Source organism: Symphodus melops (genome assembly GCF_947650265.1).
Source record: "Symphodus melops genome assembly, chromosome: 13".
In the NCBI taxonomy this organism is placed as follows: Eukaryota; Metazoa; Chordata; class Actinopteri; order Labriformes; family Labridae; genus Symphodus; species Symphodus melops.
This window is the reverse complement of record NC_136703.1, coordinates 17,518,985-17,537,303: the sequence shown is the minus strand read 5'-3', so window position 1 is coordinate 17,537,303 and position 18,319 is coordinate 17,518,985. Positions and strand designations below refer to the sequence as shown.

General features: G+C 39.5%; 2 protein-coding genes across 3 annotated transcripts in view; both read right to left on the bottom strand.

Moving 5' to 3' along the window:
- Nucleotides 1–1,823, bottom strand: rh50 (Rh50-like protein; the record flags this gene model as incomplete). The annotated part of the gene is made up of 1 exon (XM_079360083.1): nt 1–1,823. One exon carries the CDS (start codon nt 1,821–1,823, stop codon nt 399–401), a length of 1,425 nt encoding a protein of 474 aa, XP_079216209.1. The 3' UTR covers nt 1–398.
- Nucleotides 1,824–3,403: 1,580 nt separating this feature from the next.
- Nucleotides 3,404–18,319, bottom strand: part of slc12a5b (solute carrier family 12 member 5b) — a 35,327-nt gene continuing 20,411 nt past the window's right edge. The window contains exons 5-26 of one of the 2 annotated variants that reach the window (XM_079360394.1): nt 17,133–17,187; nt 16,917–17,047; nt 16,272–16,519; nt 15,897–16,108; nt 15,569–15,736; nt 12,194–12,292; nt 11,997–12,054; nt 11,053–11,227; nt 10,523–10,641; nt 10,306–10,404; nt 9,920–10,039; nt 9,654–9,758; nt 9,386–9,554; nt 9,031–9,226; nt 8,770–8,939; nt 8,504–8,635; nt 8,251–8,358; nt 7,881–7,994; nt 7,484–7,623; nt 6,977–6,991; nt 6,739–6,872; nt 3,404–5,609 (exon numbers count right to left, since the gene is read on the bottom strand). In XM_079360394.1, the coding sequence (XP_079216520.1) occupies nt 5,518–5,609; nt 6,739–6,872; nt 6,977–6,991; nt 7,484–7,623; nt 7,881–7,994; nt 8,251–8,358; nt 8,504–8,635; nt 8,770–8,939; nt 9,031–9,226; nt 9,386–9,554; nt 9,654–9,758; nt 9,920–10,039; nt 10,306–10,404; nt 10,523–10,641; nt 11,053–11,227; nt 11,997–12,054; nt 12,194–12,292; nt 15,569–15,736; nt 15,897–16,108; nt 16,272–16,519; nt 16,917–17,047; nt 17,133–17,187 (2,859 nt within the window). In that variant the 3' untranslated portion in view covers nt 3,404–5,517. The remainder of the gene's footprint in view (nt 5,610–6,738; nt 6,873–6,976; nt 6,992–7,483; nt 7,624–7,880; nt 7,995–8,250; nt 8,359–8,503; nt 8,636–8,769; nt 8,940–9,030; nt 9,227–9,385; nt 9,555–9,653; nt 9,759–9,919; nt 10,040–10,305; nt 10,405–10,522; nt 10,642–11,052; nt 11,228–11,996; nt 12,055–12,193; nt 12,293–15,568; nt 15,737–15,896; nt 16,109–16,271; nt 16,520–16,916; nt 17,048–17,132; nt 17,188–18,319) is intronic. The other variant, XM_079360395.1, reaches the window with a different exon arrangement.

Genomic DNA, 18,319 nt, shown 5'->3' with positions numbered 1-18,319 from the left:
TTCTCATGACAATTAAACTTTATTAGATGTCTTTAAACATACAACATGCACTCAACTGCAGCTAACAAGCCTCTCTAAGATGTCTTTTAATAATCTGGCAGTAAACAATGGCAACACATGATGATCTAAAGAAATGCATTAGATGATCTTGGTACATGTAGGCACTGACATGGCTCAGAAAGTCATAATTATTATACTCCAGGTAAATGATTAGAATTGCCCAGAACACTCATTCTGTTGAAGTTGTGCAAGTAGGACAATAAATAACACCAGTTCTTCATTCATTCAACAATGCTGGCCCGTGTTATTGGGCTGTTTACATTTTTTTTTAAAAAGTATTATGATTGATGTCAACTCATCGACATTATAAATAAAAATGTCCGATGATTCTTTGGCAGTTAGTCAGTTAAAACATTCATTGGCACTATGTTTTTCAGTCGAAGGGGTGAGTCATAGTCAGGAGGGACTTCAAAAAACAGCTGATCGTCAAAACACAAATCATCTGATGGGGGTGAAAGGTATGGCATCTTCAAAAGGAAGCCTGTGAGGATTCCTCCAAGTGCTGACACTCCAATGGTGGAGACCACAGCTGCAACTTGAAAGAGAGCCTGTTCCTGAGCAGTCCTCCCCAACCCGGGCTGTAAACCTGGGATCAACATCTGGAGCTCCTGCAGCTTTGGGTCTCCTTCAACTGGCGCTCTATGAGCAAAGATCTCATAGAAACTGGGGCCATAAACCTCCTCACTTGCCATCAGTATAGCACATATCCCTGCAGCACATGATATAAGTCCTGTTAGACCATGTAAATTATGTATCCCGCACTGATCCTGGATCCTGAAGTGCCGTGAAAGGAAGGGGCTCAGGTATTTATACCCCAGCATGCAGGCTGTGCAGCCCATCATACCCAAAGCATATGCAGCTGCAGGAGTTATCATCAAATCCACAGATGCTCCAACAGTCACGCCTCCAGCCAGGGTCACATTCTGAATATCGGCCATGGTGAGCTTACCGTTCTTGTTTAGCATGGCAGAGAGACCGAAAGCTGTTAGCGTGGAGGCGCTGAGGCCGATGAAGGTGTGCAGGATGGCTCTGTGCTGGTCATCTCCTTTCAGGGTTAATGCTGAGTTGAAGGAAGGCCAGAACACCCAGAGAAACAAAGTCCCCATCAAGGCGAGGATGTCAGACTGGTAGCTCGTGTTCTCCTTTGCATGGCCCTCATTCAAACAAGGCCTGTACAGAACAAATGTTACGCCCAAGCCAAAATAACACGCAAAGAGGTGGATGAGAATAGAACCTCCAGCATCATTGATCTTTAGATATTTGAGTACAACCCATTCTGTGACCGCAAACACCGGCACCTCCAACAAAGCCATGACCAGCAGCTGCAATGGACTGGTCTTCCCAAGCACTGCCCCGAAAGATATCAGCACCACAGCACAGGCGAACTCTGCATTTATAAGGTTAATCACTCCGAGATGGATCTTACCATCATGGCTGAACTGGAAGTATCCCTGCACCAAAATGGCCCACTGGATGGCAAAAGTAGCTGTGAGGAAGTTAAATACCATCCCTCCAAAGCCATACAATCGGAAAAAAGCCAGCAGGCTCCCAAAGCCAAGGAATATCATGACCTGTATGTCGGTAAAGAAAGGGTAGTCCTTGTACAATGCATTGTCCATGGGGTTGGTCTTGTTGGTCTGAAATCTAGCATCTGCCTGCTCATCGTAGGTGACAAAAACAGCATACAAGGTGACCATAACCACCTCTACAACAAAAACAAACAATGGTAACTTCACCCGAAGGCTGGCCGACCGTGTCTTCATCCTGATATCTTGGACCAAATGGCAGTCATTTCTTTTGCAGTAAGTTTTATCTCTGTGTAGATAAGATGGTTCAGAGGCCCTGTTGAAGCCACTTTAAAAAAAACAACAAGCAAGCAATGTTCAGCTCAGAGAGAAAACCTGTTGTGAGGACTTTGGCCATTGTAAACGATCTGTAACTGCATTTTTTTTATTGTTATCTTGCAGCACAATGCAAAACCTCATTGGCCAGCTTGATAAAGTGTACACACCTTATTGTTAAACAAGTGTTTACAACAATAGAGTTTCTCCGATCAAGATTAGTGACATGAAAACACATTTGATAGTTCATTCATTCAGATTAAGATTATAATTCATATATTCATATTCCCATAACTATGTATTTGAGGGTGTACTGTGTAGATTTCACAGTGAAATTTCAAAGTTGAAGAAGTGAAAACATTATGTGCTGTATTTTCTGAACCACATCCACAAACTTTATTCAAAGAAAAAATGGGTGCCTTGAACACTGTCTAGAGCTTAAAAGCTACCAGGAGAGTTATGGTTTTTCTGTTGGCTGACCCCCACTCAACAACTTCTCATGTAGCATTTTATCTTCAAAGAGTGTTCCAGGCACCACATTTTCCTCTGAGGAAAGTTTGTGTGTAGAGTTATGAACATATACCACAGAACCTACAGATTTGTACTCCAACTTAAATATTTCAATACCAACAGTGCATAGGTCACCTTTAATGGTTCGATCAGAGTTTGAGTTGTACTTTCAGACTACAAATCAAAGTTCAGAAAAGAGCAACGACAGTGCAAATAAAGAAATACTGAAAAAAGTGAAGTAAGCAGTTTTGTTTTTGTTCCTTTGTGAAGCTGTAATAAAAGGTTATCTTTCGTTTGACGATGCAGCTGATGAAAGGGTTTGCTTCTGTTCAAGGTGCAGTGAAAAAAACAGTCCTAATCACACACTGTCTTCAGCCATATTTTGTTATCACATTTTTTACTAATATTCATATATATATATATATATATATATATATATATATATATATATATATATATATTTTAACTGGTCCTAATGATCCTCTATCATTTAAATTACCAACCAATTTAAACAAACATTTAAGGTGCCTTAAGGATGCATCCAAACAACATAGAAGATTGGTCCACCAATGATATAGCGCCATCATCAGGTCAACATTAGAAGGATTAGTTGATCAAGTTTCTCATAAAGTCTTAGAAAGGCATTTCATGCAAATTTCAGGCTTTATGATTCATGACATGACGGTGGAGAATAATTTATAAATGGATAATCAATGTCAATCCATCAACCAATCAAAGTGGTTTATTTTTTCTCTTACTTCAAATCTTCACTTTCTCTCACACTGAGTACAATTTGATGGTCAAAAAGAAAAAAATCAAAGTGACAGCCTTGCATGTAAGAAACTGAAGTTTGTGTTGTGCCTTTTAAAAGTATAGCTGTCACAACATCTTTCTTATAGACTGCTGGAAAAGACAGCAGACAAATCATCATCATCATAAACAAAAAAAGCTGCAAATAATCTGTTTGACATGAAGAACAACAATAAACAGAATTGAAGTTGTAATAAAACAATTTTAATTTATTGCATTGCACCAACATTTGAACTGGGTTCTTTGAACCATTTATCATTAATAATTACATAATACTTAAGAGAACAAAAAGAACTAAATAAATCATTTAAAAGGACAATCCAAACTGTCTATGTTTATATCTATACAAAGTATATTAACACAGATTACACTTGTCTCTTAACCTAAAATCACAGGCCTATGTACAGATGTCTCATCATCTCGCTGTTCAATTACGTTTAATGTCTTCACACAGTCAAGTCTACGCACAAACACACGGCATACAGACACACAGAGACAGAGAAGCACACTTCAGTCTAACACTGCATCTCTAAACGTCTGCAGACCAGTGACTGATAAATCAACTGGAAGACTGCAATGCCTTTTTATAAGTCAAACAAAAAAACAACAATACTTACTTTTCAGATGAATAAAGGAAACTCAGAAAAAGATGTGTGTCATAAGGTGAGGTATGCTATGTTATAAATTATATATTTATACAATTAATCTAAAGAAAGTCAGAATACTTACAAGTCTTATGATAACCTGGGGAGTATACTAAATCCTATGGATTTTCTTATCTATAGAAGTTGATGCAGCATTTCTTTGTCAAATGTTGAAATATATATTAAAGATAAAGAATAAATATAAACAAACATAGTCGTTAAATCTGTTCAGGGACAGTAAGTTGCATCATCAACTAATACTAGTTTCCATACTTTTATTCTAATCTATACCTGTTCTGTTGGATTATAGTGTATAACGGATAATGGTGAACTCATTTGGATTTTAATAAAATGTATATAAAGCTTTTGTCTTAACAATTATATAAAAATAAATACTCTCTGTTAAAACTTCTGATATATGAATTTACTGATAGACATCTTTTACTGATTTACATTTAAACATATTTAACTTCACATCCAATTTTGTCATTTTTTTTTTAAATGTAACATGTTCCTTCTTAAATGGAAATTGGTGTTGTTGAAATGCACATTTCATAATGAAATTTGTGTGTTGTAATCATAGCCCGAAACAAGCAGATAAATCAAATATGAGCATGAGTTTGAAAATAATATACTTAGGTCTAGTTAATGTTTTTACTTCTCTTTCCTTAAATATTTATTTTTTTGGTCCTTTAATAAGATTAATAAATAGGGAAACAAATGAGCTCCCTGGGAATACCGTGAGCCACATGCATAAAAAAATGTTTGAATATTGTGTATTAAACGTGGCTGTGACTAAGCACAGAGTCTATCTGATCCACATCCATCTGGGAGGATAATAACGTAAACAATCAGGTTAGGGATCATGATAATCTACACTGAGTCATTGTCTTTTTATTTGTATTAGTTCTGTGAGGTACAATTTATAAACAAACAACTGGATAAATCCCTGCCATAATAAAAAAAGAGAATGGGATGAAAACATTGTTTTTTTATGGTTGGAGCGTAAACTGCAAAACCCACATATCTGCATTTACATAGATGGTAAATAGAATTAAAGCAGTGAATTGGAATTTAAAAAAAAAAAAGAAAGTAGTAGCAAATGTATTGGATCCAGTTGTTCTATATGTGTTTTGGGGAATTTAACATATACTGTATACATATAAGCCTCCCACTTCTGCTTTGTAAATGTATGATATGTCTGCATTTCAAGTTGATGATGTAAATGTATTGAATGGGCCTCTTATTCTAACCTTTTTACAAACAAGATTAAAAAAAACAAACGATAAAAGACAAGAGGACAAAGATGGACATGATATGATTAATCATCACATAAATGGCAATAATAAATTAAAGAAAATAGTTAAAAGAGCCCTATTTTAAATGACAAGGACCAAAGCAAAAAAGACAAAACGTTAATCTAACATATCAAAAAACTAAAGTGTCAAGACTTGTTTACTCTAAAAGAACGAACCATGAGCACATCTGTCGTAATCAGCTGGCAAGTTGAGAACAGAGCCTGCTGCATAATTCTCTGTGTAACGATTAAAAGGTTAAATATACAAAAGGAGCGTGAGGGCGATTTTTTTTCTTCCTGAAACGACACAGAGATAGTAGAAGGTAAAGTCTGTGTGGGAGAAGTTTAAAGCCCTTCAGGAGTAAATGGTGATGACCTCACGTCCCCCGCCACGCACCAGGAGGACCCGATTGAGACCCTCAGTGAGCACTTCAAGGAACTCCATGTCTGAGAGACGATCACAGTGAAGGGAATAAAAAAAGAAGTGAAACCAAGCATTATGTTAAAACATGCAGTCAAGAGGGAGGTTTCCTTTATCTGATGTGACAAAAAACTAACAAACAGAACTCAAATATCCTCTGACTGTCCTTGATTGACTCATTCATTTGTTGAGACGAGTAAAGTACTTATCCAGCTCTTTGTACCTTTTTTTTTTGTTTTGCAAAGGATCAGCTACTTTTATCTCACTGGGTCAATATGTATTCAGTACTTTTCACTTTTTTCTTTTAACGGGTAAAACAATTACAACTTAAAGCTAAATGTTTCAAATATAGAAACACATAAAAAAAATGTAAATTCTGTGTGGCTTGTCTATTTTAGGTCTGTTTTTAGTAAGGTATATTAAAACATGGGCAATTGTTATTTATTAGTGCGTGTAATACTGACAAAACTACACTATCTTCATTGCATTACTGTGCTGTAAATGTACATTGATATGTTAAATATGTACCTTTACCACATGGCATTGGTGCCTTTAATTCAGTTAGGCACTTCACTTCTGGGTATGAAGATATTTTAGATACAAAACAGAACACAACATCAGCCAAACATTATTGGTGCTGTGAGTATCACTGTCCTCTAGCAGCCCTCATTGTCCTTCACATTATAAGTAGCTGACAGAAGGCTTAATCCATCTCAGAAAATCCTGACCATCTTTCTTTTTAGTATCACCTCAAGCAAAGATCTGCTTCTAGAAAACAGAAGCAAAAGTTTTCATTTACCCTGCAGGTGCAATTACAATTCTCAAATATGATACACTGCAAGCTTTCCGTTCTTCTAGATGGATTTTCCTTTTTTTTGTGTTACCTAATCCTTGCCCTGCCTTCAGTTTCACTTTGTTAATACGAGAGCTTTACTTAATTTATAAATCAAATAATTTATTATGTAATTATTAATTTACTTAATACCTAATTAAGTAATTATTAATATAATTAATTTATAAATTAACGAATGGTTTGTTCATATTTTATGCTGCCTTGCTTCAACACTATTCCCTTCTGTGAATAAATAAGGACCTGAACTGAACTGAATTTATGTGTCCACTCAGAATAAATGTTCTAAGTATTGTGCAGGATACAGTTTTCATCGCCCACACGGTTCTTGGGTGGTCCCGGCATGTTGAGCAGAACAAGTTTTGCCTCCTTGGACTTCTTGGTGATGACCTCATTGAGCCGCATTGCTGTATGCATGCGCCTCAGGTCTGTCTGGTTCCTGTGGACAGAAACATCAGGCCACATTGAGTTTAGATAACAGATCTGTCTTTTTGCTGTTCAGAGCATATAAAGAATATCACACTATGGAAAGCTAATACTTACAAGTTCTCCCATTCTCTGCAGCAGCATGTTAGGATGGGAATAACAGTGAATATCATACAGCCGCTTTATTTATTTAAAGAATGTGCTGTTATGTGCTTAACAAAAATTATAACCATTGAGTTTTTAAGTAGCACTCTATAAATAATGATCTTCTAATAATTAAACAATGTACTGAAAAAGGTTTTGTGTGCCTGCTAAGCAGCCTATTTTTAAACCATTTGTTCTCGCATATGTTCTCTACAAATTGTTATCTACATTTCTATGTTTTGCAAAGGATTAAGGGGCTTTTAAAACGCCAGATTTGGCCAACAGGTTGTGAAATGAAAGAGTTAAAAAAATATTTTTGTAACTTTAGTTTCTTTGTCACTTTCTTAGAACCAAGAAAACATCTGTTTGGACCCCAGAACAGGGCTCAGTATGAGCTAATAGTGACCTCTGACCCATGTCCCTTTGGGCACATAAATAGTTTATCTGCTACGTGTGCAGTAAAACTGAGTGGTCACTCACGGCTTCATGTTGAAGGGGTCTTTTCCTGCCTCTGCGTTGGTTGTCTGTCCCTTGTCTGCCGGTGCAGCAGGAGAGGTGGGTGAGGATGCGTTCTTGCTGTGGATCAGCTGTACCTGTTTAGTGTTGGAGACAGCCACAGACTGAGACAGGGACATTGTGACGCGACAGTGTGACAGGGTGAAAGAGAGAAAAGAGACACCTGTCAGTAAAAGGTGAAACTCTCAGAGATGGAGCCAGAGGGAAATCATAGAGCAGCTGGTGGAATGAGTAAAACGTTGCTGTGTATGCTGTGTGATGAAATATCATTTTGCCCAAGCCAGAGCACAGAGAGGAACCAAGAGAGAGGGAGAAGTCAATGAACTGGTCATTTCTCGTAGAAAGAGGCATGCAGCATTACCTCATCCTCTGGTTTCTCTGCCACGCTGGCTTCCTCCGTGCTTTGTTGTGACCGCAAGCCGGGCGTGTTTTTACGCCGAATGGACCCACGGGAAGAATCTGTAATACTCTGGATCTGTAGTTATGCAAAAGCAGGGAAAAGATTAGGGTCATGTTGTAATTTTTCTGCGGAACTGATTCTTTCCTCCCATATATAAGTGAGAATAAGTCCAAATCCAACACCTTATTATAAACCACTTCCTTTGACCAGACCCAAAGAGGGATAATTAAAATGGTGTGTTTTCAGCGGCCTCTGCTGACTGTACTTTTTGGTTGCTTTATTCTGTGAGAGCAGGTTAAAAAGATATGAGCCAATTTCATTTCTGATTTACCTCTCTCTCCATCTCATTCTTTGTGAGATGCATCTGTTTGAGGATCTGTGAGCGCTGTTCCATCACTAGTGTCTTCTCATAGGTGTAGGCTGAAACATCGCTGTCGTGCTTCAGAACAAAAGGCAGAAAAGGCATTTATTACATAACTGTCAAGTCTTACAAAGAAAAAAGAAAACAAAGTGTGCAGAACAAAATCTTCTGTCCAGCAGGATATGTGTGTGAACTCAGATCAAGTGTCGCACGAGTCTCTCACCATCTCCACCACTTCCACCTCAGCGTCGATTCGCAGGTGATAGAGGAAGGTGATGAGGTCTTTTTTCATCTGGATGCTGTTGTCATCCATCTGAGCCACAGTGAAGATGCGCATCTTGCACTTCCTCCACACCTGCAAGACAAAACAGGAACATAAAATCCAAATGAACAACAAATTCCTGGTGTTCTTGAACACTGTGCTTTGCCAGCTGTGTTTATCATTTGCAAAAGTTTTACGTCTGGCTATATCACGTAAAATCTTCTCGCCTTGTGTTGGCGCAGGAGGAATGGCAGGAGCATCAGCATGCCTCCGTCGTGTACTATCCACCACACGTCGATGTGGCCTTCAGTGAATCGCTCTCCGTTGGATGGGTAGCTGTGGATATTCTTTGGGACCAACAAAGCCATACTGGCAACCGTCGTCTCTCTGACCACCTCTACAGAGGGATACAGGAAAGTCCATCGTTTCAAACAGCATTTTTCTGAGTGTACAACACATCTATAATTTACTCCTCACTTCGGTAGTACCTATAAAATTTCTGAAATGCGGATGGTACTCAGGCTGTTTCCAGTTTTTGGGCCAGCAGACCATCACAGTGTTGTGCTTTAGACCTCCCAGTCCTCCAACCTGAACCAGGTGGGACGTCCCATCCCTCAGGTCAGAGGAGATGACCACTTGAGAGAAGCCCTTCACCTTCTCCGTCTCCATCAATTTACGCAGAGACTAAAAAAAAAAAAAGACCCATAAAGAGACGGCTGTTACATATTTTGTGATAAATGCATTAAACTGTATTGATGTGTTTGTAGAACAATTCCTAGTTGTGTTATATTAATCCACTGTGTTTTCCAGCAAAAGAATATATTTAGAGATAAGAGGATGGACCTGATCTGCCCTCTGGGACTCCACATAGTTGTTGAGGAAGGTTCCTTGAACCGAGGTCCCGACAATGGTAAGACCCTTGCCCGCTTTCAGCTGATTGGTCAGTGAGAGAAGACGAGGCTGCTCTACGTTCTGCTCAGCGTCCACACTCACCAGAACCATGATTTGAGGCCTGAACAAACAATGTCCAAAAGCAACACAAATATATTTTTAAAGACTCAAGGGATCATACAAGGCCATCGGTTATCGGTTAAAACCTGTGTACACTGACCTCCAGTTCTTGGTGTGAGGCGGTCCCTCCTCCAGCCTCATGAGAGCGAAGCGTGCAGCGCTGAGAGAGATTCCCCGAATCCCATCCCCCCACTCCTTTTCAGCTCTGTGACACAGCACATAACACAATATGCAAGTGTTATAATAACTAAATGCTCAGTAGTATGCAACTAAACAATAACCGGTGTCATGATATTGAACTCAGGTTTTTACAATTCAATCTAATTATTGTGGTTTTTCATGGCTGCTGTTGTGATAACTACTTACCCACAGAACTCAATGTATTTGTAGATGCAGGTGGCGATGCCCATGGCAACTATGGCGTAATACCAGGAGCAGATAAACATGAGTGACAGACACAGACTCATACCCAAGAAAGACAGAGCCCTGCAGAGGACAGGAAGACACAGGTTCGGTCTAACTTAACTGAAATATCATCCAGCTTCACACAGCTGAGCAGATAACTCTGAGAAAAATCTTGCAAATTCAATCTGCTGCTGCTAAAGTAATACCTGAAAAAATATAAAAAAAAAAAAAAGGTGACCACAGCGGTTAACATTTTCTTTCCAGCTAGAAATTCCACCCGGCTCACATGCATTTATAATTCTGTGATGCATGCATTTAGGTTTTTCAAAACAACCACACAAACTCACCAGTGGTAGAACTTAAATCGTGGCCTCCAGTTTGGCGTCCTCAGCAAAGTCTGCAGTGCACAGGCAAGATTCACAAACATGTAGCACATCAAGAAGAACCTGAAGAAAGAAGGACGGAATTTGGGTGTGAGGAAGAGTAACTAAGAAAAGAAAAGTAAGACATACAGAATGATCCCACAGAACGTAGACAGAGCGCGAGAGGTTACTGTGGACTCACATAGAGAGGATGGGTGCGACCGCATCAAGGGAGGCAATGATGATGCCAATCTCACAAATGCTTGCAGTGAGCAGGAGGGCCCAAGTGGGCTCCCCATTAGCTTTGCCATGCCCAAACACCTGCAGCAACATCCAAGGGTTGAATTCAATCACATTTTGAAGAATTTTCAAGGGAATAAAAGCTCAAATAAAGGACGAGATTTTAAACATGTCACATTATGTACACTGAACCTGTCTGTCAACCTGATGCGACTAACGTACTGACGTTAATGCATTAATTATTTATTAATGCAACTGTATCATATGACTTTCCTGCTTCATATGCAAATGACCACATCACCCCTGTCTCCTCCCAACACGATCCATTGATCAGTGTGTGGAGTCATAGTTCATGCATTATAATGTGGCACATTTGAGTATGTTTAAAAAGTAAAAAGAAGTATCTAAATAATCACAACAATGACTGTTGTCCTTACAGTGTTTAAAACACTTAATGACATAGATGTGTTGGAAAGCTATATGAGTACTTACTCTAAGAAATGGGATGATACCGTCTCGAGAGATGGCCTGTAGGAGACGTGGGGCTCCTGTCAGACTCTGGAGCCCCGCTCCGCAAGTGGAGAAGAAGGAGCCAATCACAATGACCCATGGAGACGGCCATGCCAGAGTCCCAATCACCAGGTTTCCATTGACCCCTTCACCAAACCTGTAAAGGAAGGCCAAGACTCAAATGACTTAAGAGTACTTTCATTTGTCATATATCTGGCTAAGCCTCACTCTTCCTTGTTTCTGTTTCTTTGCATGTTAATTACACAGACACATTTTTGGAAACCATTCTAGGAACTCATTAAAAGCAGTTTTGAAGCAAAGTGCAAAGTTTTGAAGTTTGGCACCTGCATTGAATCACTGTGTAGGAAATGATGAATTAACTAAATGTTTTGAATAAATGCATCTGACATAATAAAGGCGTACACATTAACATCTGGAGTTACTTTAGTAAGAGTTTTACATTTTACAACTAAATAGTTCCCAGGAGTATATACACACAGGATCTTATGTTTAATATCTTTTTAATGTGTTTCCAGGCTCTATACACCAGGGTTTTATTAAATTTATTGTATGACGCATCAAAGAGACCAGTTCAAGAGTTCATATTCGTCGCAATATATTTTTCATGGTTAAATGTTACATTTATATTTCACTGGATCAGAATGTTAAAAATCAGCCCTTTACTTCTTCATTATACATGTGCTTTAGCCTACTCCTTGCAAAATCCATTTTCTCAGTTTTAGATGCTGACATCTCAACTGGCTGAATTGATTATTATTATTTTTTTTTTTGTTCAATTAAAGTCCCCTGCAAAGAAAAGACCAACGCTATATAAGCATATTGCATGAACAAATGGGACTACTCAACTGGACACAAATGAATAAATCTGACTAAACTACTGTTACTAAGCTCTGTAGGAGACTCACTTGTCCCTCAGAACAACTCCTTCGATACAGGCACCAAACAACACCACACAGGACATGTCTGAAGAAACGCTGTTAAGAGATGTAAAGTTGATACAAAAATCGGAACTTGTAAAGGCTTATTCAAAAGTCACCGATCAATCAGCAATTCCAAATCAACACAGTATCTGTTTTCTTCGTCCTGACGTAGTGAAGGATACACACTATAGAGGTGGTGGTGATGGCAGCAATGGTGCCAATAGGGATGGACTTCTGAGCATCACGCAGGTCACCAGAGCGGTTGGAACCCGCCATGATACCTGAGTGAGGAAGAAGAGAAGATAATGAAATTTACTACTATTGTGATTCTTGAGCACACATTTTGTAAAAGTATAATGTGCTCGTCTGTTCAATCTTCTGAAAGGCATTCCATGTAACCTTTAACCCAGTCAACCGTTGCCTCCTCCTTAGCCTTTTTTTCCAAAAGATTTATGAAGGTGCCATGGTCTACATATTTGTTTGAAAGTAACAGATGTAAAAGGCAGAGGTCGTAGCCACGGAGGGATATAGAATTTCAGCAAAACCAAGGAGGGTAAAAAACAAATACGGATGTGACAAGAGGAAAACACATGTCTGATCTGGTTGTGTGGCACTGTGTCTTTTAAGAGAATAACCAATTGCCCCCCTTTAGATTTTTAAAGTGTGTGAAAGCTAAACTGTGAAAACATAAGCTAACCACTGTTCCAAATTGCTTGCATTATTATCTTATCACATGATAATCTGAGTGAATGTGCTTCGTGATGTTATTCCTGCTAAAGTCAGTTTGTCAGTAGAGACACCAGAAAGCCGGAAGTAGTATTCTGTATTGTAATTGCATTTTCACATTTCCTGCAGGTAAGGTGACTATAATAAAAACCATGGGGATAGAAAACAGTTGTATGTTTCAGCAGACTTTAGTTTGTCATTGTCTTCTTTATCTTACTTTTCCTATTACATGGCCACCACAGACCAAACAGCATTGCCACCTTTAACATAACATACCCAGGCTCCAAACAAGCAAACTCCAGGTTGTGACACAATCATTCTAGCTAGCTAACTACCAAATGGCCCCCAATGGCACCCAAAACCAGATTTAAACTATTCCTGGAGCCAACATTGCACATGAAAAATAAAAGGCAAAGAGAGCACAAGAGACATTGGAGAAACAGAGAAAAGTCTGTTAAGAGATATCAGAAAATGGATGGGGGAAGCAGAGCCAAGGTTTAGGTACCCTGATCAGAATTAGCATTTACTCCTCCAGTTCAGGCTGTTGCTTTACCTCTTACCTTGGTTTCCAGACCCCATATGGAGTCACATTTATAAAAATGTATAATCATTGATTAATAAAAAATATATATTGAAGCATTCCTGCTGAAATATACAACTGGACATTATCCAGTTTAGCATGGGCTACTGGGAGCTGTAGCCCGTGCTAAAAATGTACAAACTGGTCTATCTGTGATCTGTGCGTCATGCTCCAGCACACAATCACCTGATGTTACACATTGTACACTAAGAAAAATACAATCATCACTTTATGCACAAATCTCATTCCCCTTCTGCCTCTGCCCATAATAATATACATAAAATAGTTTATAATGTGGTCTATACCTTCTGTAGAGAAAAAAAAAAAAACGTTCACACAATTACATTTAGTTTTGTGAAGCCAAAGAGGGACCGTGAGAAAAAAAAAGTTGGAACCACTTTCCTATTTCCTATCCTATTTTTTTTCAAGGTAGAGACAAGAAAAGAGAAGAAAAACAAAATCCACTGACTGGTTTTAATTGCTTCATCACCTCATTGTCTTTCACAAACTCTGTCCCTGCACTCCCAGTTCTTCCACTGATGAGATAGCTTAACGTGATACAGTACGAATCAGCTACATCCCACTTCATTACAAACCGTAACTTTCCATTGTTACCATTCATCTTCTTCTCCCCTAAACCTGCATATCTAAGCTTTTGTATGCTATCACCACAGGGTTCTCCCAGGAAACTGTCAGTTTTATGAAAGAAACTCATGGACAAATTGCATTATTTTTTCATAGTACCTCCTAAGTTGACCTGTTGTGTTCAGCTTTCAACACCAGCTGCTAAGCATTTCAAAACTTGCTTATGTCGCCATGTATACTGACCTTGTGACAGACTAATCTTATAGCCTGACAGAATATGTCTGGAAGTTGCTGTGTCTGAACCCAATGGGAACGATGGGTTTCTGCAAAATGTGACTTGACTATTCTCCATGATTGACAGATCCCTTAAACTAAGCTTCATCTTCTCTAAACGTTACCAGTTCATTCACTGTCCCTGCTTACCCTGAGCCACTGCTTTTTTACACCTTACAACTCCGCCATTTCGATGTAGTTGCTCCACTATCAATAGCTTTATTTCTTTTGGATCTGCTTTAGTCCACTCTGGTTTGCCTGAGCTAAGCCCCAAGCATACAAAACTACAAAAGAGAAAAATAACTCCAGAACTAAAAATAAAGCAATCAAAAGCTCCATTGGGAACCCCACAGTACACAGACTCATGCAAGCAGTATTTACAATTTTCATGCTGTTTTTTTCTTTGAGATATCCATCCATCCATTCATCCATCCATTTTCTATGGCTTATCCGGAGCCAGGTTGTGGGGGCAGCATTCTAGCAGAGACGGCCAGATTTCCCTCGCCCGAGACACTTCCTCCAGCTCTTCTGGTGGGACCCCAACGTGTTCCCAGGCCACCCAAGAGACATAGTCTCTCCAGTGTGTTCTTGGTCTAACCCGAGGCCTCCTCTCGGTGGGACATGCCAGGAACCCCTCCCAGGGGAGGCATCCATGGAGCATCCGGAACAAATGCCCAAGCCACCTCAGCTGACTGATCTCGATGTGGAGGAGTAGAGGAAAAACAGGAAGCTCAGCTCAGCCGCTTGTTCTTTCGGTCATGACCCAAAGCTTGTGACAATAGGTGAGGGTGGAAACAAAAATTAACCAGTAAATTAAGAGCTTCGCCTTTTGGCTTAGCTCCTTCTTCACCACGACTGCACCGATCCGTCTGTCAATCTCACGCTCCATTCTCCCACCACTTGTGAACAAGACCCTGTGATACTTTAATGCCTTCACTTGGGGCAAGGACTTCTCACCGACCTGGAGAGGGCAAGCCACCTTTTTCCAGTCGAGAACCCTCGAGCACCCGATGGAGAGTGTAGAGCTTGTCCAGTGTTCCACGGTCAGGACGAACTGTGCATTGTTCCTCTTGGATCCGAGGTTCGTCTAACAGCCGGATCTTGCTTTCCACTAACGTGGAATAGACTTTCCCAAGGAGGCTGAGGAGTGTGATTCCCCTGTAGTTGGATTATACCCTCCGATCCCCCTTCTTGAAAAGAGGGACCACCACTCGTCTCAATGTCTGCAGCCTCCCCCAGGATCTGTGAGAAGCTCTCCCAGAGGTGGGAGTTGAAGACTTCACTAACAGAGGGAGCGTCTTTGAGATATTTTGTTACTACAGAGAGCCTTTAAAGATACTATTCTTAAAAACAGCCACTCAGCCTGTTAAAAATATTTTCTCCATGTACCAACCTGTGACTGATGGGAAGTAAATTCCGACCAACAGAGTGAAGAAGCTTGTGATGTCGGCCAGGACGTAGCGGTTGGAGCCCACTGGGGGACTGTCTGGTTCTGCGTCTGATGGAAGCCCACGCTTCTCCAGGAACATACCTTTTTCCAGGTAATTACCTAACAGGTTCTCTAAGAGAATGATTCAAATGAGTGGATTATTGTTTTTTTTTTTCATGACATTTTTGGCGTGAGCTGCACGTCTAATGGACACGTGCAAAATGTGTGAAAGGGGCTTTAACTTGATTAATCCTCAGAGGGTTACATTTTTAGCTTAACAGGCGTCTTTTACCTGCCAGGATACCGCTTGTGACCCCAGGGATACCCTGGATCTCTGTGACGTTGTTGTTAGTGAAGTAATCGTCACATGTGGCGTTGATGCTATCAGAGTCACAGAAGGTCCTCCACAGTTTGGTGGTAAAAGTGTCGTTGTCTATTTCAATGACCTTTGCACAGATGTCGTATCCTTTAGATAGAAGAGTACGATTTCCAAGGAGGCAGACACTGTGAAGAAAGTTAATGATAGTCATACATTTAAAAATAAATAAATAAACAATCTATATATACTTTACTTATACCTATGGAGGAAAATGTAGTTTGAACTGTTATTGTAGAGACATGATCAATCATAAATAGAGACTTTTCCTCAAAAAACAATTATACTTACGGAAACACAGGAGGGTCGAGGGCGGTCTTGATCACCCCGGCGTAAACTGCCAGGATGGAGAGGATTACACAGGCAAGGAAGACCAGCGCCAGCTTGTTCACATACTTGACCCCGACAAACACTACCAGTGCCATAAAGCTCAGTACGATGGTGCCGTAGACCCGCATGTTATTGAGGAGAGCAGCCTCTGCCTCAGGCCCCTCCAGGCCCTCAATCTTAAATATGGCAGCCTGGGGAACAATATAAATCTGACAGGATGGATATATGGAGGGATCGGATGTAGAGGACGGAGCATGTGGTGGAGTATGGTGGAGAAGTTTGGTCACCCAAAATGGACCTATATTCGAAAAGCGGCTCAGTTAAGAATGCAAAACGAGTTTTATCATAAAACTCTAAATTAGTTCAAAAATCCAGGACAAAGTTTTAACAACAACATTAATCTTTAATATTGTCAATAAAAGTGGAAAACCCCAGGAATTAAATAAAGTGTCTATAGCCCAATAAGCCATCAATCACCACATAATCACTTTTCCCTCCACTCCATGTTTGCAGTGATAAGGGCCTACATATAGAATTAACAAGGAGGGAAAACAAACATTATATCAACCATCATTAAGTGAGTAATACCAAAATAAGGGTACTTACAAGCAAGATTTCAATACAGCCAAGTATGTACATGGCACCAGCAAATGTGGTACCTAAGTAGAAGCAGATGCCAACAGCTCCTCCAAACTCAGGCCCCAGGGAGCGAGAGATCATATAATATGAACCTCCAGCTTTGAGTCACAAAAACATACGACAATTGTCAGAGCACAGTTCTTTCCTTTGTAAAGCCAATAAAAATGATGGATGTCCACTCACCGGGTACCACTCCGTTTGTAGCGATTGCACTCATAGAGATGGCTGTAAGCATGGTCTGAAACAGAGAAGGGTGACAGAGAAGAGTCTTTAAGGCAGCAAGTCGGGATGTTAAATTACATGTGGCTTACATGAACGGAGGGGACGACGGGAGAAATACATCCAGCAGCAATCACAAGCAGAAAGAAAGTAGAGTTTAAGGTACTTGTATGCTTATGAAACTTATGTTCTTGTCTTTTTGAAATATACATTTGAGCATAAAAAATAACACTTGGTCATACCAGGCAAAGGTATCATGACTATCCCCTAATCTTTTAGAAGTCTGAGAAATGGGTGCTTAATTAACCACGAATCCATCATGTAAAAACCCACAAGCTCGCCTGTCATTTAAATCCCAGTAAAAGACTGATGCTGTGATTGACCATGTATTTATTTTATTTTACTTTAAAATAGTGTCTTCTATGAATGGTTTTATGTTTTGTATATTAAGATTCATAATGAATTTAAAATGTACAAACTTATTTGAAGATTTTACATCTAAAGTTGTTTAAAATCTTTAACCTCTTTCCGGTGTTGTTCGTGTTTTTTCTAAACAGTATTTTCTGTAGTTTTTCAACTAGAGGCATACAAATCAAAAACAAGGTTTTGGATGCTTTATACTATAAAACCATATGCATCATAATTGCTATGCATTTTTCTGAGACCTCTATCTTATCAACAGAATTACAACGTTCATTAAAAACCTATTGTAGATGACAAGATACATGTATTCTGCAAACTAGATAATCCATCAGCGAATGTATAAACAAGGTAAGGTAAGAGTGGGTTTAACGCAGCATAGGTTACTTTTTATTTCTGGTTAAACCTTGTTAATAGAGCAGTAAACGGGTGTGGAAAAACAGTGATGGAGAAGATGGGAACCTTTTACATTACCTGTATAATCTTTGCAATGTGCATAATATTTTAACATCCTTTTTTATAGTTTAAAAACTCTATTACTGCTATTTGAGTTTAGATTTCCTTTAATTTCTCAGTATTCCCCAGTGTGCTTCATAGTTTTCTTATTTGGTATTGTCTTGTTTCCCTTGTGTTTTGATGTGTCCTGGGATGCATTCAGATTGTCCCTCGTTTCTTCTTTTACCATCCTTTTTACCTTAACCCCGGAAGCATTTAAGTGGCGGCCATGACCA